The sequence below is a fragment of the Tyto alba genome, unplaced genomic scaffold, assembly GCF_018691265.1.
Source record: "Tyto alba isolate M040663 unplaced genomic scaffold, T.alba_DEE_v4.0 Super-Scaffold_19, whole genome shotgun sequence".
NCBI lineage: Eukaryota > Metazoa > Chordata > Aves > Strigiformes > Tytonidae > Tyto > Tyto alba.
In genome coordinates, this window is record NW_024881281.1 from 12,758,577 (window position 1) to 12,780,042 (window position 21,466).

Genomic DNA, 21,466 nt, shown 5'->3' on the forward strand with positions numbered 1-21,466 from the left:
ATTTAAGGTATTGGGGTTGGGGGAAGATGGAGTGGACCCTGGGGTTATGCAAGGACACCTTTTCTGCGGCACCAAAGGTAAAACTTGTGCCAGGTTTAACCCAGCTCAGAGGCCGGATCCTGCCCTCTTACCTGCCTGCCAGGGCAGGGAAAGATCCTATTGCCCCCTCTCTGCTCCTGGCTGAAGCTAAGGATGCTCAGATGCTCTGACCCCATCGGCACAGCCGGGATGGGGGCTGTTAAATGAGCAAATGCTGGGTATACATTCCCAATTCAGGCATTAAACCAGCAAACGCCAGGTGTATGTTCCCAGTTCGGCAGCAAGTTATTGCACATCTCCACCTGCTGGTCTGAAAGACGCTCTGAGCTGAAACAGGGATGGGGAGGTGGTCTGCACCCTTCCACTGCCAGGGCTGGGGTGCGCTGGCTGGAGACCCCCAACAGGGATGGAGCCACTGCATCATCCCTCACCCCCAGCCCCACGCCTGGTACTTGCCCATGGTGGGAGCAAGTAGTGGGGAGATACAGGGAGAGTGGTTTGGCCCCATCCCCACTGGCAGCAGGGTGGAGGTGCTGGGGCTGTAGGATCCAGCCTTACAGGCCAGGACAGATGCTGAATAACCCCATCACTCCTGGACCACCACCTCTGGGCAACTGCTGCCTCTGGGAGAGGGGAAACTGAGGCACACTGCAGGGACGAGGCTCAGCAGGCAGCAGAGAGAAGCCACACAAGTCTAGGCTCAACCCCACAGACAGCACAAGTCATTTTGTAAACTGGTGTGTAAATGCCCTCCATGCCACATCCCAACGGGTCCCTCACAGCTTCGCAGCACAACCACGCTGAGCACACACCACCAGCACCCGCCACAGCCCTGGGAGCCCTCTCACAAGCCCTGGGGCCACCTGGGGGCCATCCCATTCCAGAGGTGCCAAAAAACCCCTTTCTGGAAGTAGCTGATCTGGGTCCAGCAGCTAAGCAGCTCCTAGGGCTCCCGGTGCCTGGCAGGGGAGTGCAGTGGGGGAGAGACTGGTGCTGAGTGTTGCTCTTAAATATAAAACAAAGAAAAAGGGAATAAAAAACCCTGGGCAGGAGAGAAGGGTGCTGCTTTGCTGCTGGCTGATCCCCACCACCTGCCTGAGTGATTTGTAAGAAGAGGCTGAGAGCTCCTAGTCCTCCCAGCCTTCTTTCTGGCTCCCTCCAAGACCTTTATTTGTCCAGGAAAGGCCAAAGCAGTGGCGAGGGCAGCTGCGCATCCTGGAAAGAGCCTAAAAACTCCTGGCAGAGGCTTCTCTCTCTGCCAGCACAGGCACCCCCCCACGGCAGCGCAGCGAGCCCCGGCCCCGCATCCGGCACAGACCACCCCTGCCTGCTTCGTGCTGGCGTCACCGCCACCGGGACCCCCCACCCATCATATCCCCCAGCCCAGGGGCCAGATCCTGCCCTGGTGTAAACCTGAGGCCTGACCCACAGGGCTGTTGGTGTCCCAGCAGCAACCTGGGGGGGGGGGGGGGGGGGGGCACAGAAATGCCTGGGAGGGGATGGGGAGCAGGGGGCTGCATCCAGCCCCTGCACCGGCGGCGATTCCCGAGGGGTTCACTTGCACAGCAATATCGCCCGCCAGCAAAGCCGCCCGCCGCCTTCGGCAGCGCGCCCACCACGGGGAAGTGCCGACCCAGATGGCTGAATCTCATCCAGGCAAACCGAGAAGCGGAAGGAGATCGGGCTTCCCTGCCGGCTGCCAGACCCCTGCCTGCAAACCCCCCGACCCGCTGCTGCCAAAGGGGAGAGCTCTGCCCGGGCACCCCTGGGGAACACCCAGTCTCGGGGTACGGAGGGCAGCATCTGCCACCCCACAGGATGCTATGTAAAGTTGCGGTGCTCATCAGCCTGGAGCATCTCTGCTCCTCTGCTGGGGTCAGAGTTTTCTAAAGGTGGAAACCCCCTGCCAGCTTCCCTCAATGCTTCCAACATCCCCCCTCCTCCTTATTTCACACCAGGGATGAGCAGCTCTCCAAGCTTCTCAAAGAGCCTCAGGGGGTTGTAGATGCCCAAGAAAGCCCTGCCTGAGCCCCAGAAGTGCCTCGGACACTGGCTGCTGGTGCAAAATGGAGCCAGGCATGATTCAGAGACCCCCCCACCAGCTCCTGCGGGATCAACTGAGGTGGGCAGCGCAGCCCCCGGGACATGCTGAGCCTGCAGCCAGAGCCAGGCTGGCAGGAGGGGTCCAAGTGGCTCCCCCTAAACTGCAAGCAACCCCCTGCTTTCCGCTTGGTCAAGCCAGCTGCTGGGGAAAGCCACTTTAGCTGGAGCATCTGCAGGGTTTGCTTTTACATGGAAACCATCCAAAAAAGCCATCCACAGAAACCAGCCCTGTGTCCATCAGGGTGTGGGGACCCCTCTTCGGCCTTTCTCACCAAAAAAAGCCCCCAGCAGCAGGCGCTGGCATCCCCAGGGCTGTCACAGGGGCAGGCTGGGATGTCACCACAAGCTCGCCCATGGCACGGCAGTGATTTGGATGCAACTCAGGGTAAGTGAGCGCAGGCAGTGGGGCCCCCCCTACCCAGGCCGCAGGCAGGGACAGCACCGCCAGCCCCAGAACCCATGGGGGGGGGGGGGGAATCAGAAAGAAAGAGGGATGGCAGGGGCTGCACCTCCAACCCCACACCCCAAAACGATGCCACCTCAGCAGCACTTGCCTTGTAACTCAGCACAGGCTGGGAAAGTGCCTGGGTGCAGGTCTGGGGGATAAGCGAGTGGATAATAGTGGATAAAGCCCCTGATTCTCCTGCTAAAGCCGCTCTGCATTAAGGAGACAAGGGGGGAGGAAGAAGGGGGAGCAGAACCAAAGCCCCCTCGCCCCACGTTCCCCCCGCCACCCAGCTCCCTGCCCAGGGAAACAACCCACTGCAAACGCTAGCAAGCACAAGCTGTCATTTTATTAAGCCAGGAATAAACTCTAATCTTTACCCATTTCGCTGGGGGGGTGAGGGGGGGTGTCACAGAGGACCGCGGAGGGTGCGGCTGGCGGGGGGGGGGGGGTCCCAGCCAGGCACAGAGGGACTGGGGCTGCGCCTGGGCGGATAGATGGGGCTGGAGGGGGGAAATGGGTGTAAACCCCCCCTGTTTTGCAGAAATGCACATAATATATTATCTGTGTATCTATCTACCTCCCCGCTCCCGCGCCCGGTACCAGCAGCACTTACCGGGGAGCAGCAGGGAGCAGAGGCAGCAGAGCAGGGCAGCCGGCCCAGGGCGCATCTTCTCCGGAGAGGCCATTGCAAAGTGGGGGGCAGCCAGAAAGCCGAGGGGCCCCGAGCCACCCCCGTGGCAAAAAAAAAAAAAATAAAAAAAAAATAAAAATTCCAAACCAAGCACCGAAAACCCCGCAGAAATCCCCTAAATCCAACCACGTGCGAGCCGGGAGCAGCAGCCAACGGCGGAATTTGCAGGGGCGGGGGGGGGGGGGGGACGACGGGACGACGACGACAACACAAGGCTCAGGTTAGGGGGGGCTCGGTTTGCCCCCCCCCCAGCTCAGTGAGCAGAGTACCCCATCTCCGGCCCCCCACCCCTCCCCACCCCGCACCCCAAACCTGCCGCAAACACCCCCTTCACCCCCCGCCAGTGCCTGCAGGGCGACCGGGGGAGCGCCCAGCGGCGGGGGCGGGTCCCCCTCCTCTTCCTCTTCCTCCTCAGGAGCCGGGGGCGGAAAGAAGAGCACGTGTACCCCCCCTCCCGGAAAAATAAAAATAAATAATTAAAAAAAAAGATGTGCTGATGAAGGATGATGCTGCAGGGCTACCAGGTCGCCAGCCACCCCATGCACAAGAATAAAAATCAGATTTCCAAGCGCAGTTCTTAAAAACAAGAAAGAAAAAAAGCTGAATTAAAGCGCTACCCCCAGGAAAAAAAAAAAAAAAAAAAAAAAGAAAAACAACCGTAACAAAAACCACAACCCAAAACAGGCGGGTGAATAATTAATCCCAGACAGATGCAATTAATCAGCAGCAGGAGCAGCTCGGCGGCGGAGTCCCCGCATCCGAAGGCAAAGTTTGGGGGGAGCGAGGCCGGGGAGCGGCCGCCCCGCAGCCGGGGGGGGCCGGGGCTCATCCGCTGCCCCCCTGCGGGGGCTGCAAGCGGGAGGCCCCGGCCATGAGCATGCAAAGGAGGGGGGTCTCCGCCTCCTCTGTCCCCCCTCCTCGGATTAAAGAGGTGGGGTGCACCCCCTCCTGCTCGCAAATATAATTAAAGAGGGGATGCAGGAGCCTTGGGGAAAAAGGCAAGTTTGGGGGGTTCTACCCCTTGCCCCCCTCCGGGTCCCCCCCCGCCGCCGCCGGGGGGGCCCCGCCGCTGGGCTCTCCCGTGGCCGCTCGCCCGGTCGGAGCCGCATCGGGCTCCGGTGGGTGCCAGCGGGGGGAGGCGCCTTCTTCCTCCTCCTCCTCCTCCTCCTCCTCCCCCCCCCCTTCGGGCGAGGTGCTGGCAGCCGAGCGGTGCTCCGCTCCCCGCCGGTGCAGTGCGATAAGATGCGATGCAGCCCCACCCCCCGCTTCCCGATCCCCCCCCCCCCCCCCCAAGCAGATTCCCAGCCGACCCCCTCCCCACCCCAGCACCGCGGGGGGGACTGCACGGCTACCCCTGCGATGCAAGAGGATAATCAAAAATGGGGCTTGAGGACCCCCGGGGGGAGGTGGGGGTGGGGGGGGGTGACACGCAGCACCGGGGAGCACACACCTCCTCACCCCTGGGATGGAGAGAGCCTGCTGGGTTCGGTCGCTTCTCACCACTCTGGGGGGGTTTGGGTCCCTTCCCCATCCCCGCTGTGGCTGGAGTGTCCCCTGCCTCCCCAGCCCCCCTCTGCTAGTGCCACCCGGGGGGGAGATGGGCCTTGTCACCCGGCTCCCTGCAGCACTGCAGCCCCCATGCATGGCTGCAGGTGGCTGGGGACCCTCTGTGCCCCCCCGCCCCCCCGCTGGAGATGGGGGGATCAAGCACCCCCTTGCCCCCATCACTCGTGGGCCGCCTGGTCCTCTCCACACCGCACATCCAGGGAGCCTCTCCAGCAGGTCCTGGAGACCCTTGCAGCAGGGCTGGGGAGGGATTCCCCTTGTCCCGGCTGCCGCTGCCGGTACAGAGCCACCGGGGAGGTGGGTTTTGGGTATCATCGCTGCCCTTACACCCCGGGAATGCCACGCTCCCCTCATGCTGGTGTCTGGGGACCGAGTCCCCTGCAAGCATGCACCACATCTGGTGCAGCCACCTCAGCCCAAGGGTGGGTTTTCCTGCCTTCACCAGCCCCATGAGCACCCCCGATGCCTTCACCCTCCCTGCTCTGCTGCTGCATATTTCCCCATCTCCCTTCCCCAAGAAATATTGGCCAGCACGTTCATCCTGGCAGCCTCATTTACAGTAGAAGTGCATAAGACATCTCCATTAATGCCAAAATAATTCACAGCAATTAATGAGATTGACCTTGAGCAGTGATAGAAGCTGAAGATGCCCCCAAGAAGCGGCAGCTCGGCAGTGCCAAGGAGGGAGGACAGTCCCTGGAGTGAGCCCCCATGCATCCCCGGCACCTTTGGGTGCTGCTGGGAGGTCTTTGCAAACGATGCTGGGGGATGACAGAGGGACCAAGGTGAAGAAGACAGGGGAGATGGGGTCTGCTCCAAAATCCACCACCCAGAGCACTGTGGGAAGGGCAGAGCATCATTTTTGGTGACTGAAAAAGGCCCAGCTGCTGCGGCGAGCAGCCTCACACCACTGCCCAGGCGACTACCGCTTGTTTTCATAAAAATCCCATGATTTATAAGCCAATCTCCAGATTGCTTTGGGGAGGGGAGGGCTGACTCATGGGCATGAATCCCCAGGGATGGCAAAGCAGCAGACAGAGCGAAGCAGTGGCCCAGCCATGATTCATCTCTCCCCAGCCTGCCTGGAGAGCAATGGGGCAGAGCCTCAGTTTCCCCACTCTGAAACGGGCCCCAGGGTCGGGGATTTAGGGATGGTGACGGGACCACACCGCATCCTGCCCCGACACGGGAGCCTGTTCCCACTGATAGATGTGGGCTTTTTAAACAGGGTGTTTGGGTGCCATCCCTCCCGCTTCCCGTGGCGCCTCTGGCAGGTTCTTGGCACCGCCACTGGGATATTTCTCAACTGTTACAGAAATAAGTATTTTTACCCCAGTTGGATTTTATTTATGGCTCTGGCTTTGGCAGGCGGAGGGGCTGGGGTGGGCAAGAGTGGGCGGCTGTGATCTCTCTCTCTTTCCTCAGTGAGGACTGAAGCCGGCGTGCCGGCAGGGTTGCTGCTTGTACTGGGGAGATGCCAGAGATAAATCCTGTTATTTTAGAAGGAGCCAAGGCAGGGAGGGTCAAAATGTGACAGCAATGTAGGGTCCCGCCCATCTTTGTGGAGACCCACTGGAGCATCTCCTGCTCTTTTGGACGTACAATACACTGGAAAGCTCAAGGATGGATTTTCCAAGGAGTTGCCCCCAAAAACATTGAGAGATGGCCAGGCAGGGCTGGATCTGGCTTCCCACATCACCCCTAGGCAGTTTGGGGACACCAACTGGCACCAGTGACCTCCCACCACGCATCCCACTCATCTCGGTGGCATCGGCTTCACTCCCAATGGCATCACATCCTCCCCAGCCGCAACAGCCCCTTGAGGCCCTGCACAGGGAAGGACTTTTTGCTGCAAACCCCACGAGCTGGAGGCACTTGGGAACCACCGACCTCCGTGCGGATAGGTCCTGGCTGCGGGAGCAAACCCCAACAAGCCTGTGCCGTGTTGAGCAGAAAGCATCCCCGGCGCCGACAGAGCCCGGCCTCTCCCCGGTAATCCCTGGCCTGTGTTTCACCTGCTGTAATCCCAGGGCAGCACTAATCGCTGGGATAACAGTGCCCGGCAGCGGGTCATCGCTGAATCCGGCCCTAATCCCTGTGGGAGCCGCTGTGGAGGAGCCGTGCTGCGGCAGGCAGGCGGGCAGTGGGTGCAGGGGCGGCTGCTGCGAAGGGCCCCCCCCGGGTGATGGGTCTAGGGGGGGACCCCCCTTTTCCTTCGCATGGGGAAACTGAGGCATCCGCAAGGATGATGCCCCCCCCCAAGGCACATCCAAGCCTTTCTGGCTCTGCTAGTAATACAAGGATGGGACTATGGAAGGCTTGAAGGAGCAGTGGGGAAAGTCCATGGGGTGCAACCCCGACCCTGCACACAGCGGCATGGGCAAACACAGCACCCAACCCCACTTTTTTTGGGGGGGGGGGGGCCTTTAAACAAAAAGCCAAGAGCCAGGGCTGAGGGTTTGCACCTGGGAGAACCCCCTGGGTTGTTATATTTCACAGTGACCCCAAGGACCCTCCAAAGCCAATAAATCACTTATAAACCATAAATAAGTAAATAAAAAGCCCAGGGCACACCCCAGGACAGTGAAAGCTTCAGACCAAGTCTCCAGTTTTCCCATTATTTTTCAATAAAGACTAATGCAGGCAGGGAAATTCCTCGCCTGCAAGCAGCTCTCTCCAATGGTGGCTGCCTTGTTTGCGGCCTGACAGCTAATTCTGCGCGGGAGTTGAATGGCTGATCCTGGAACGTGATTAAAAATATATATCAATTCCCTCCCCTTCAAAGCAGTGCCCAAAATATATTTATACCATCCGCCTTTTCTTATATAGTTCTGATAATGACAGGGGAGGTTTAGATTTGATATTAGGAAAAATGTCTTCACAGAAAGGGTTGTCAAGCACTGCAACAGGCTGCTCAGGGAAGTGGTTGAGTCACCATCTCTGGGGGTATTTAAAAGATGTGTAAATGCTTACCTACGTGGTTTAGTGGTGGACTTGGCAGTACTAGGTTAACAGTTGGACCTGATGATCTTAAAAGCGTTTTCCAACCTAAATGATTCTATGATAAATATAGAAAGCTGGTAATTACCATAAATTAATTTTATATTCTCAAGAAAGCTCAATCCCCGGGCGTAAGAAATCAGGAAAGGAAGGCAAGAGACTGACATAGATGAATTGAGACCTGCTGGTCAAACTAGAGGGCAAGAAGGAAATCCACAGGCAGGGGAAGCAAGGACAGGTACCCTAGGAAGAGTATAAGGATGCTGCCTGGTTGGGCAGGGATCAGGTGAGAAATGACAAGGCACGACTGCAGCTGAACTAGGCATTGGGTGCAAAGGATAAGAAGAAGGGCTTCTACAGGTATGTCAGCCAGGAAAGGAAAGTCAAAGACAGCGTACACCCTCTGATGAGCAAGACTGGCAAACTGGTAACAACAGCCAAAGAGGAGGCCGAGGTACTCAACAATATTTTTGCCTCAGGCTTCACTGGCAATCTCTCTTCCCACACCTCTTGAGTGAATGAACCGCAAGATGGGGACTGGGGGAGCAAAGTCCCTCCCACTGTAAGAGAAGATCATGGTTGAGACCACCTGAGGAACCTGAACATATGTAAGTCTGTGGAACATGACAAGATGCATCCCAGAGTCCTGAGGGAATTGGCTGATGTACTTGCCAAGTCACTCTCCATGATATTTGAAAAGTCATAGCAGTCAGGGGAAGTAAGTCGACAGTGACTGGAAAAAGGGAAACATTGGCCCCATTTTTAAAAAGGGTAGAAACTAGGACCCTGGGAATCACCAACCTGTCAGCCTCACCCCTGTGCCTGGGAAGATCAGGGAACAGATCCTCCTAGAAGCTATGCCAAGGCGCATGGAGGACAGGCAGGTGATCTGAGATAGTCAGCATGGTTTCACCAAGGGCAAGTCTTGTGTCTTGCCTGACCAACCTAGTGACCTTCTATAATGGAGTGACTACATCAGTGGACAACGGAAGAGCTATGGATGGTGTCTATCTGGACTTCTGTAGGGCCTTTGACACAGTCCTCCACAACATCATTCTCTCGAAATTGGAGAGATGGATTTGATGGGTTCAGTGGATGAGGAATTGGTGGGATGGTCACATCCAGAGGGTAGTCGTCAATGGCTCAATATCCAGATGGAGATCAGTGGCAAGTGGTGTTCCTCAGGAATCTGTACTGGAACCAGTACTGTTTGTACATCAGTGACACAGACAGTGGGATAGAGTGCACCCTCATCAAGTGTGCAGATGACACCAAGGTGTGTGGTGCAGTTGACATGCCTGAGGGCCAGGACGTCACCCAGAGGGACCTGGATAACCTCGAGAAGTGGATCTGTGTGAAACGTCATGGAGTTCAACAAGGCCAAGGGCAAGGTCCTGCCCTGGGGTCGGGGCAACCCCCAGCACAAACCCAGCCTGGGCGAGGAGTGGCTGGAGAGCAGCCCCAGGGAGAGGGACTGGGGGGTGTTGGTGGGGGGAAAACTGCCCGTGAGGCAGCCCCGTGGGCTCGCAGCCCAGAACCCACCCGTGCCCTGGGCTGCAGCCAGAGCAGGGGGGGCAGCAGGGCCGGGGAGGGGATTCTCCCCCTCTGCTCCGCTCTGGGGAGCCCCCCCTGCAGTGCTGGGGCCAGCTCAGGGGCCCCCAACAGCAGAAGGACCCGGAGCTGCTCGAGCGGGGCCAGAGGAGGCCACGGAGATGCTGGGGGGGCTGGAGCAGCTCCCCTGGGGGGCCGGGCTGAGAGAGTTGGGGGGGTTCAGCCTGGAGAAGAGAAGGCTCCGGGGGGACCCTTCGAGCGGCCTCCCAGGGCTTAAAGGGGGGCAGGAGAGGGGGGGAGGGACTCTGGGTCAGGGGGTGGGGATGGGATGAGGGGTAACGGTTTTAAACTGACAGAGGGGAGATTTAGATGAGATCTAAGGAAGAAATTTTTTATGACGTGGCTGGTGAGACACTGGAACAGAGGTGGTAGATGCCCCCTCCCTGGAAACATTCAAGGTCAGGTTGGACAGGGCTCTGAGCAACTGGATCTCATTGAAGATGTCACAGCACACTGCAGAGGGGTTGGACTAGATGGGCTTTAAAGGTCCCTTCCAACCCAAACTATTCTATGATTCTATGATTATTATTTCAAAGGGAAGGAAAAAAAAAAATCTTTAATGGTAATTAACTGTCCATCTGGTTTCCTCACGTGGTTTGTGGCTTATTTTCCATGGCTCTGTCCTGCTCTTCCCCCCTGTCTCTGCCCCCTTGGGGCTGTCTCCATCACTAGTCCCCAGGGCCACCCCATGGGTCTCCTTCCTCTCAGGGTGATGATGGCAGAGGAAAATGGGTGGGAGAAACAAGAAACAGGCTGAGATATTTCACCACTGAGATGCTGCAGGTCCTGAGCACACCCCATGGTACCCGCAGCCAGCAAATTGTTTTGACTTTTGTGTGCCCCAAAAAGTGTAATGACGCATTAGATATTGAATGCAATATTTATAATATTAAAATTAATATTTTAATAGCGTATAAAAGTAAAGGAAGGGTGAATCAAAGCAGTAGCACCAAGCCCTTTCCTTCTTGCACGATAAAAATATTTCATTTTAATTTTACTGTTTGGATTCGTCTTTGCCTCGACTTTTACATTCTATTAAAATATTAATTTCGGTCTATATTATAGGCCTTTAATATTTTATCTGATATAACTAGTCAACATTATCAAAGTTATTGGGGCTCAGCACGGGGGAATGGTGGGAATGAAATGACCCCATGAGTAGGAAACCCTGCGGACTCAGTGGTTCAGAGGGAAACATCTTGATAGACCAGCAGTGACATTTTTCCCCTTTCCTTCCAAAAATTTTTACCCCATGGAGAAATTTCTCTAGTCCCATTTTTTTGCTGCATTTCTGAGGAGGAAAAAAAAAAAAAAAAAAAAAAGCAAATGCCAAAGCTTGGGCTTCCCTTGCAGGGCAGGGCTGGTGGTAAAAATCCCTGTGGCTGGGTGCCAGACTGTGCTCCACGTGCACATGAGAGCATCTACCACATGTCAAAACACCCCGTATTAAAACAGAGCATCCCGGCATCCTCACAGAAAATTGATAAACACCACATTTCTCCAGCGCCGGGGATCCAAGGCACCTAATTACAGCAGCTCGTTAGGAGGGGGTGGTTATCTTGGCAGCCAGGGAGTCCAGCAATAGCATTTCTTTTCTTGCCTTGCTGCTTGCTTTATTATTTTTTTTTTTTCCCAAAAATAATAAAAAAAAACCTTGTAGATTCAGGGGAGGATTTAGCCACTTGGGTGCAACCCCTCCGAAGTCAGCAGTGGGCTGATGGCAACACTGAAGCCACAAGCTCATGGTGCTGGGTGCTGTTATGTGCAGGAAGCAGAACGGCGAAGACAAGCTTGTGTCATTCTGCTGTTATTTTGGAGGGGGAGAAGGAATTTGCAGTACCTAAATCAAATGCCAAGGCCTCAGTGGACAAGAGACGAGTGAGGTTATTGGCAGACGCTGGGAAACCAAAGGCAATATTTTGCACCCTGACCTCAGGATTTTGATAACCACTGGATCCCAACTGCCGATCGCCAAATCCCCTGCGGTGCCTGGGGGTGAAGGAGGGCTGACAAGAAAGCTCAGAGTGCTGGTGGATTGAAAGCCCAAGGCACAGACTCTACAGCCCCTATGGATATGCACCCACCCGGAGCAGGGCGCGTGGCAGGCTGATGAGTTTGCAGCTGGTTTCTCCTACAAGCTTGAAGGGATGGACAGGGTCCCATGGGGGGTGAGAAGGGACATTCAACATCTCCAAATGACTCTGGAGCTGCAACCATTTATTTCTAGACCTTGACCAGGCTGGAGGGCAGTGAGGAGGCAGGGAGGAGGCAGGGAGGAGGCAGGGAGGAGGCAGGGAGGAGGCAGGGAGGAGGCAGGGAGGAGGCAGGGTCTACAAGCCCCTGCCTGCAAAAGGACCCCGATCCTGGGAGAGTTACTGACACGCTCCACTCAGATCTCACCAACACCTATGCATATATAAAACATACTACAAATAAACGCAAAATCCCTTCTTCTCCAGCCTCACTCCACATACTGTGCTGTTTGGGACCTTGCAGGGATGCAGGAGAGTGCATGGTGGCCCTGTGTCCAGGACAGGTCCTCATCAGCATCCCCACACGCTCGCTGAAGGACACCCAACTGCCCTGACTCGCCTTTCCATCCCAATCTCCCTCCCCCTTCCCTGCCTCTTTGGCCAAGACGGAAAGACAGAAGGGAAAAGCATTTAAGAGGAGTAGAAAAGCCCATTTGCTTTGGTTTCCCAGTCACCCTCTCACTTGGTTTGGTTCAGGCAGTTTGATTTTCCAGAGGCTTTTAGGACCTCCCCCATTCCCTAATCAGATAAGGGGCTGTGACAGGGGAAGGATTTGGAGCCGTGCAACCCTTAATTGTGCTGTGGGGATGAGCTCACCATGGGGCGCAGTCTTCCTGCAGCCCTGGTGTCCCCCCCCATCACACCAAATACCACCTGGACAAGCCCCCCCAGTGCACGTGTGCCTGGTGGTGCAGGATCCAAGTTGCTTTCTCCCCCAGCCTCTATTTCCCCAGCTGGGATGCTCTGGCTTGAGCTGATCCTGGGCAATTTGTGGGCAATGGAGAGGTTGGGCTGGAGTTGGGCTGATTTGCAGGGGGAGAGGTAGGGTACGGGAATGTCCTAAGTGGTCCCAAATCAGGAAAGATGCGCTCATTACCGTGTACTGAGCTGCAGGTCCTCAGCATCCTGCTACCCCGCAGATCCCTCCTTGGGAGTTCAGCTGTCCCCAGGGTGGGCTTAGCTGGGAATTGTATGAAAAAGGTTGTTTGGCCAGTTGCCCACTCCTGAGATGCTCAGTCCTGTGCCCACTGCATCCCCCTGCTGACCCCATACCAGGTCCATCCGCCTCCAGCAATCCCTCCCCGGGAAGCACATCCATCCAAGGCCAGCTGATGAACACTCCAACCCCTGCAGAATGGGTCCTGGTGGGATTTGGTGAAGACTGGCACTGTGTGATTAGCCCAGGAATGGGTTTTCTCTGTAAGCTGGGGAGAAGAAGGCAGAAAACTGACAAAAGCACATACATATCTCCGCCTTGAAAGGTCCCTTTATGGCACGAGGAGAGCCACGGCGAGATGCAGGGCAGGAGAAACATGGCAAGAGCAGCTTCTCCACCAGTCCAGCCCCAGCGTTGGAGCTGTGCCTGCCCCATGGAGGTGCTACTGTGGAAATGGAAAGAAAGACTGGCCCTTCTGCAAAGGGCAGAGGTCAGGGGAACCTCTGCCTTCCTGGTGAGAGTTCTCCCCCAGACATGAACTCTGTCAGTGCTGGGCTCACGGCTGGTCTGAGGTTGACAGCTTGGCAGTGGCCAAGCAGGATGAGATCCCACCAGCTCTCCAAGGCTGGGGTACTTATCACAGAAGGAAGAAAATGACCAGCTCAGATGAGAACAAAGGTCCATCTAACTCTGGATCTTATCACTGGAATAGGCAGCTACTACCTGTCCAGCCAGCAGCCATCCCTCCCTGTATACCCTCCCTCTGTCCCTCCATCTACCTTTCCATTGCATCCATCCATGCATCCATACCCATGTACCCTCTCTTTGTTCATCCATCCATCCATCCATCCATCCATCCATCCATCCATCCATCCATCCATCCATCCATCCATCCATCCATCCATCCTTCCATCCATCCATCCATCCATCCTTCCATCCATCCTTCCATCCATCCTTCCATCCATCCTTCCATCCATCCTTCCATCCATCCTTCCATCCTTCCATCCATCCTTCCATCCATCCATCCATCCATCCATCCATCCATCCATCCATCCATCCATCCATCCATCCATCCATCCATCCATCCATCCATCCATCCTTCCATCCATCCTTCCATCCATCCATCCATCCACCCATCCATCCATCCATCCATCCTTCCATCCATCCATCCTTCCATCCACGCGTCCATCCCTCTATACCCTCTCCCTGCCCATCCACACCTATCCCTCCATCTCTCACCCATCCATCTATCCCTCCAAGCCTCCTTTCACCCATCTCGCCATTCCTTCCTTCCTCCACCCTTCCATCCATCTCTCCATCCACCCATCCCACACCCCCTCTCTCTGCCTCCTCCCCCAGATGCTCCTAATCTCTGGTCCCCTCTCTCCCCATGGCCACCATGACGTTTCCAGTTGAGGACCCCTGTACCAGTGGCTCCTCATCCCCCGCAGTGGGGCCCCTCCACCACCTGCCCTGGCACTGCATGGCCAGGGCCGACGACTGGTGCCAGCGAAGCGGTGAGAGGTCCCAGCAACAAGCAGGGCCTCCCTTTCCCCTTCACTGGAGCTGTCACAACAGTGTTTGTCGGGGACAGAGACGGCAGCGGGGGGAGGCACTGGGAGGACTGAGAACAGTTGAGCATCCCACAGCCTGCCTTGTTTTCGGAGGCACCTGCGATGCATTGGGCTGAGTTTGCTCGTGGGCACAGGGTGGTGGCATCTCCAGGGTCCCACCACCACAAGCATCTCCTACAGAACACCCATTGCAGAGTGGCCCCAAGTTGGGCAACCCGCTGCACCCTGAAAAGCACCCAAGCATCTCCAAAATGTCAGATCCCAGCAGCAGGAGGAAGGGGGGGGCTTTCCCTATGCCCCCTCCGTTCCTCCTCCCACGGGACTTCAACACCAGCAAACACCTCCCTGGGGGATGTCCCTCCAGGGCTGGCAACCCAGGGCTAGAGCAGCTAATTGCAAGCAAGGAGTCATCAAACACAGACCTTATTTCCCCCAGAGGCTCCTGAGCAGCTGCTGGAGCTCCACCGTGGGCAGATGGGGCACCTGCCCACGCCAACAAGCAGAAACCTTCCCTGCCCACCAGCCCTGGGAGGTGAAACCAGAGCCTGGCTTTTATCCTGGAGCTCAGAGCCCCATCCCCAGTGCCTGCCCGGCTGGCATGTCTGGTGGGATAATAATAGAGCAGCTGCTAATTCATCTGGGTCATCCCCAGTGCTGCCTAATGGCCACCCCGGTAATGGGCAGGGTGTCCCGGGGGTTCGGGATCCCATCTGGAGCCGGGCCCAGCAAAGCCTTTTCTTTCCTGCCATTAGTAGCTCCCAGCTGGGATTTGGGCTGCTCCCATCCCTCATCAAGGGAAGAACCCCCTGAAAGACCATTTAGGACCATGAATTTTTCAGGAGCTCATTTAGCAGCAAACATTTTCCCATCTGGTTTTGTGCAAAGTGGATTAACCCCTTCAACAGCCCCAGGGTGGGGATGGAGGAGACAGATCCCAAATGGGAACGGGCTGCTGTGATTGCAGGGAGGAATGCAGGGGGAGGGCAGAGGTAGGAGCAAGGGCTGGGTGCTGCTCTTTGCTTTTCTCTCTGGGGCTGACAGCAACCTGCTGCCTGCACCAGAAGGACTGATGTTGCGTCCAGCATGGGCTCAAGCTGGCAAGGAGTGGGCAGTGGCAGCCTGGGAGGCAGCAGAAAACAGGTCTCACACAAAATATGCCTGAAACCATCAGGAAACCCCTCCATTTTGCACCTGGGCATTTGCAGGATGCAAAAATCTGCTGGGAAACCCATGCAAAGGGCTTTGCCTGCATCCCCCATCACCTGTGCTGAGCCTCTGGGATCACAGGCAATCCCATATCTGACAGAAAGGAGACGCCAGCCAGGGCTTGGAGGCGTCAGGGAAAATAGCATTTGAACCACATGCATTGCTGGATCCTGAAATAATTATAGCCCCAGGGTCAAAAGAGCCTACTTTAACGTCATTTCTCTGTTCAATATGCAGCAGCTGTTTAAAATAAAATAAAGCCCCTAGAAAGTCCAGATGTGGAAGGGAAGGATGGGGAATGGTCAGGAGAGAGGGAGGATTTTCCAGCAGAATATCTGCTGGGCTGTCTCAGGGGCAGGCAGGGAAAGGAGCACAGTTTTGTGGCAAAAGCCAGTGTTTAAGACTTCTAGCAACAATTTCTATCAGATCTCAGTGGTGTTTCAAATGAAACACTCCTGACCTTGATGGTATCTGGCCAAAGATGATTCAGTATTTGGCTACAGGTGGTCACATCTCAATTAAAGCCCCTGGCGTCTTTGGTGACGCATACAGTGCATCCTTTACATTGATTCTGCTAATGGAGCTGAATGTGGGGATGGTTTCTCTGGTGTCTGCAGCCCTTTTTGGACCTTCCGGGGGGGCGATCACATCCTTCCTCAGCGTCATCTTCCTCTCTCAGAGCCAGGCATGGAAGGTGAGTGTCTCCCATTTGCCTGGGGGCTTCCAGGGCACGGGCTGCATTTGCCCAGCCTGGAATTATGCTTTGCAAAGTCAAACTTTGGCTCTGCAAGAAGTAGGCAAAAGGGCTGAAGCCCCTGCCACCGACTTACAGGGTGTCCTGTGTCACTTCCCTTCACCTCACCCCTGGGCACAGATCAAAATGGTTTTGCATGTCATGTCATTTACAGAAGGCCACAAAAAGGCAGCAGAGAGGGGCTGCCTTGCCACTGCATCCCTCAGGTCTGTGAGCACAGCTGGGGGTCCCACCGCAGCCCCCCGCCAGCCTCCCTGTCCCCTGGGGCTTCCCCCTCTCCCACTTCCCCACTCACTCCTGCCAGCTCTGGTCCCAGCCCTGTCTGAAGGTGAATTTTGGGGGAGCAGCCCTGATCTAGGGTTTCATGAGAACCAGGACCCCCCCACAACTCACTGGGATTTGTTACAAACTGTCCTGACCAGTGTGTCCCCCTGAGAGACACCCCCCAAACAACCAGACTGTTTGCTCCCATGGGAAAGTGCTTCCCCATCTTCCCCAAAGGAGGATGCCCAAGTCTCCCCATGCCTCAGAGCATGGATGACACAAGCAGCTTGAACCCCCTTTGCAGGCTTCTTTCCGTCCTTCCTCTGGCATGTCCCAGGGTTTCGGGCCCATCCCCAACTCTGTGAGCGTGTAATTTAATTTCACCATCACAGCATAATTTTAGCACAGATCTCAGCCCTCAGGAGAGTTGTGTTCATCCTCTGAAGGGTGCCTGCAGGATGCAGCACAGTGGGACCTCGGGCTGGCCCGTGGGATGCCACTGCACCCCAATGGCACAAGTCCCTCTCTGTATCATCAGTCACTGTGCTGGCATACACAAAACTCTCCCAAAAGAACCAGGCAGTGAGAAAAATAAGAATTTGCAAAGGACAGGAAAGGGAAGGCAATGAGTTTCTGCTTGGCTGTGCAGGGAGGGGTCTGCAGTGCACAAACAGCATCCATTCCCGTCTCTTCATACCAATGACATTGAAGAGAGTTGCAAAAAAAAAATCCATTATCTTCACCCAGAATTAAAAAAAAAAAAAAAAAAGACATTAGCAGCCTTGAAAGATTTACATTCTCCCTCCAGAAGCCAATGAGACCACGCAAGCTCCGTGGAGGTGCTCAGTGCCAGGGCTGGTCCCGAATGGCCTTGCCAGAGCAGGGGCAGGCAGGGATGCTCCCCAGTGGGGTGGTTCCCATGGAAAAAGCTGGGCTGGAGGGGGTGTGAGCACCTGTCCAGCTCTGCTCCATCCATTATTGATCTTAATTAATTACCCCGCTCCCACACTTACCTGCTCTTAGTTATATGTCTCTGAGACCCCTAGGCAGCAGCAAGGGCTGTGGCTGAGCAGAGGAACCCCAAAATGAGCAGAATGACCCCAAAACAAGCAGAAGGACCCCAAAATGAGCCTCTCCACAGTGTGCAGAGCCATGACTGGAGTGCTGGGTCCCTGCAGCTGCGCCGGTCCTGGCTAAACCCAGAGGAAAATCCTTCCTACCCCAAAGCAGAGCCCAGTGAGAGTGGAAAGGACCCGGCCAGCCCCACCAGCTCCCACCCTCCTCATAGGCTACAGCCCCCCCAGAGTGGGACCAGCCCAGCCCAAGCTGGATGAGCAGACCCCCAGGCCTTGCGTCTTTAATAGCAAATAATGGCAGCCCCTGATCAATGGTGGTCCTGGGCCCGAGGTTCGCCTCCCCGCCGCGGTGAGCCCTGCTCCCCCCCCGGGACCGCGGGGCTCGCCGTCTCCCCGTCTGCCTCCCCAGAGCTCTCTGGAAAACACGCCGGCGCCGGCGTTATCAGCCTGACCGCAAGCCAGATCTGCCAGAGCGTTAGTGCCATCTCAGGAGCCCGCCGTCTATTTTTAATCCCACTAAAAAGCAGGCAATTTGTCACTTAAGTCTCCATCTCGGACTCCCACTTACCCGGGCAGGAAGTGAGCGGCAGCTCCGGCAGCAGCACCTGCATGAGCCACCCCAAAACCCGACTACAAGGAGGATGCTTTTATGTTCAGGATCTGTTCATGGGGCTGGGATCAGAGCCTGGGGCCAGGAATGGACCCTGTCCTAGTCTTTATTCCCTATTTCCTTATTCTTTATTCCTTATTTCCTTATTAATTTCCGTATTCCTCCATGTTTCCGTCTGACCATAATTTGGGGAGGGGAGAGAAGCAGTAGTTTCCAACCATTCTAAAGCAGATTTCTCCTCTCCCTTTTCTAAAACTGCCAGAAACTTAGGGGGAAATCCAATTTCCCATTGCTCTGCCACCAGCCTATCTCAGGGGTGCAGCATGGCCCACTCCAAAAGCTGCTGCTCTTTGCAACAGCACATCGGGGCTCTGCATTTCATCTGCTGGCAGATAATTTTGCTATCAATAATATCTCCATATTTAACTTGGGGTTTTGGGAGGAGGAGTTGTTCCGATTCACACCTTTGAGCCCCACAGCATCACCCCGGTCTCCCTGCCTGCTCCCCCCCACCCCGTGGGTCCTTTGCAACCCAGCAGGATTCAACAGCTCCAGCACACCAAAACCGAAATCCTGTAGATTAAAATTCAAACCCCCTACCCAAATGGCAAACTCAATCTGATTGTGGCACAGCCCGCCCAGGTGGGTGATGGCAGATAAGGGCCCAGTGCCACAGAAAAGTAAAAGCTCTCCAGGAGGAATATTAAACCTCACAGCGGATGGACTGGAGGTTTATCAGCGGCTTTTGATGGTAATAGATTTTTGTAATAATCTGACTTTATTACTGGAAACAATGTGAGGATGCAAAGTGCCTTTAAGGCTTGTTAAAAGCATTTTCCAGCCACTTTAACTCCCTTCTCCTGTCTCTAGTACTTTATCCAGGGATGCCGAAGAGTCTGGGTAGGGGGTGGGGAAGTGAAGAAACCCTGGTCCAGCCCAGTAAAACCACTGCTTAAGCGGAGTGCAATGCACTGTGTCCCCAAGGAGCACGCTCGGGTGGCACAGGGACGGGATGGGTGCATCCTACCAGGGCAGCTTTCGAGTGATGAGAAATACACTCTGGAAAATAATGTAACTCCCTTTCCTCTTGACCAAATCTCAAGTTATGTGCTTGACAGGTGATACTTGTACCTCTTTTAGTGAATAAACTGCAGTGTTTGCATTAAAACAGCATCTCAGATCAGCCCTCCGGCCGTCCCGGGGGCATGATCCATCCTACAGCATCTTCAGACCCTCCTGATCCTTGTGATGGAGGGGAGAAAAGGAGGGTCACAGGCAGCACTGCAGAGCAAGAGCAACAGCCAAAATGATGGAAACTGGGGATGGGGCTAGAAAAGGGGGCAGAAAAATCAGGCAAAGGCCAAGCTAGAGCCATGGAGAGCAGTGAGCATGGGGCAGCAGGGTGCCCCAGCCACACACTGCTCCGTGGCTGCAGCCGGCTTCCAGCTCTGGGTTTGGGCAGAGAGGAAAGAAAATCCCCCTCCGGGACTGTGAAATCAGATGCTTTGAATCACCCACACGGGGTTAGTTTTCTGGGTTTTTGGCCAAAGCTGCTGGAGCTTGACCTTGAACCAGTGTCTCATTTCCCTGTGCCAACCCAAAACTGCTGTTTTTTTCAGCAAAATAAAAATAGTAACCAGATGAGTGCTGTTCTTCTCCAACACTGGAAACAAAGGCAGCTTTACTGGCACCTCAAACACCCCACATCACCTCCATGGCCCATCACCACTGCAAGGTGACACCCAGACTTCGGGGGGGATTTGCAAGTGCCATTTGGGGACATCCACATCTGACTGCAGTGGAAGGGGATCCTGGGGAGCAAGGTGAAGCACTCAGACCCTTCTCATCAGCACTGCTCTTCCAAATCCATCCCTTTAATGCTTCTGACACCCTGTTTGGAGTGTAACCATGGGGGGGGTTGGAATCAAGGACCCCCTTTGGTGTGTCCTGGGAGGCTCCTTGTGCCGCAAGGAGCCGTGGTCTAAGCCCGGCTCTGACATAATAGCATCACATAAATAATATTGAATTATTTCCCTGCCATTTCTGGGAATTGCCAGTGAAGGCTCTTAGGCAGTGCACACTCACAGCTCCTAATCTTATTCACCTGTCATTTACCCTGCGAGTAGAGCAAAAAGCAGGCAGCCTTTCTGGGGCACACAGATACGGGGTCTCACATCATTTATAGAAGGGAATAATTAATATTAATCAGCGTTGCTGCAAATTGCACACCAGGACCCTTCAGGCATTCAGAGTTGGGGTGCAGCAAAGGGAAAAATGGGTCTTTGCACACCAAAACAACTCAAGGGATGAGAAGTAAAGGGAAAAGCAGAAGCCAAGCTTTGTTGTGCACGAGGATTAATCTGCTGCCCAGCTTATAAACATCATTCCCCAGATACCCATTTAAGCACCAAAATACCTGCCTGGAACCCTGAAGTCACTGTGTCTCCAGGAGATAACACTGGGGATGAAATGTTCTTCTATTCCCCAGGATTTCTGGTCCCAGAAAGTGGATCTGGTGACAGTAAAAAGATTTCCAAACTTGATTGAACTTTGCCAAGTTGCTCATGAGAGTAAATAAGAAGGGGGCAAATTGGAAGGTTTGAGATTTGCATCAGTAGAGAGAGATGCTCTGCCTTGCAATCACCTCTTCTCTTTGAAATTGCCTTCAGGGATGCTGGAAATACCCTGAAATCCAAGCAGCCCCCACCAAAGAGTTTTCTTTCAGCACCCAAAAAGTTATTGTTTAATCAAATCCAAGCCAAAATTTGGTTAGAGCCCAAGACAGAAGCGTCTCCTTTTTTAAACCTTTTTATTAACAAAAAATACCAAAGGCAGCAGAGGGTGGGAGTTCCCATCGCATTTCAGGCAAAATGGTGATGAAACAGCATCAGGGATGGATGTGGTACCCAGCCAGGCATCATCCCCTGGAGGGAGGACGAGGAGAGGTCTGTAAAGTGAAATCTTCTTTGCTACATTATACATTTTTCTAAATTTCAATTATTTTTTGGTTGGAAAGTTTAAAAAAAGACCTGGGTCTTATCACACCCATCCACCTCCCCCTAGCGAGGTTGACAACCCTCTGTGGGCAGAGCCCTGCTCAAGCTGCTGGCAAACGGGGGCTGCAGCTCCCTGCCTAAAATAGCGGGGAGGGTGCTGACACTGGCTTCGCAACTTCTCCTGACCTCAGCTCCTTTTTTTCCCTATTGATATGATTTTTTTTCCTGGCTCATTTCAAACCTGAGCTCCCCAGATGCTCCCTGACATCTGCTAATATCCCTGAAACTGGAGCCCAAAAGGCCTGGGAGGCTTTGAAACCACAAGCGATATTATTTTCA

The 21,466-nt window shown here is 54.9% G+C and overlaps 1 protein-coding gene across 3 annotated transcripts in view; it reads right to left on the reverse strand.

Annotated features, from left to right (window-relative positions):
- Positions 1-6,843, reverse strand: part of TMEM132E (transmembrane protein 132E) — a 31,287-nt gene extending 24,444 nt beyond the window's left edge. The window contains exons 1-2 of one of the 3 annotated variants that reach the window (XM_042791769.1): positions 3,594-3,901; positions 3,204-3,258 (exon numbers count right to left, since the gene is read on the reverse strand). In XM_042791769.1, the coding sequence (XP_042647703.1) occupies positions 3,204-3,258 (55 nt within the window). In that variant the 5' untranslated portion in view covers positions 3,594-3,901. Of the gene's footprint in view, positions 1-3,203; positions 3,902-6,737 lie in introns of those variants that run through there. The other 2 variants (XM_032995595.2, XM_042791768.1) reach the window with 2 other exon arrangements.
- Positions 6,844-21,466: the final 14,623 nt, after the last annotated feature.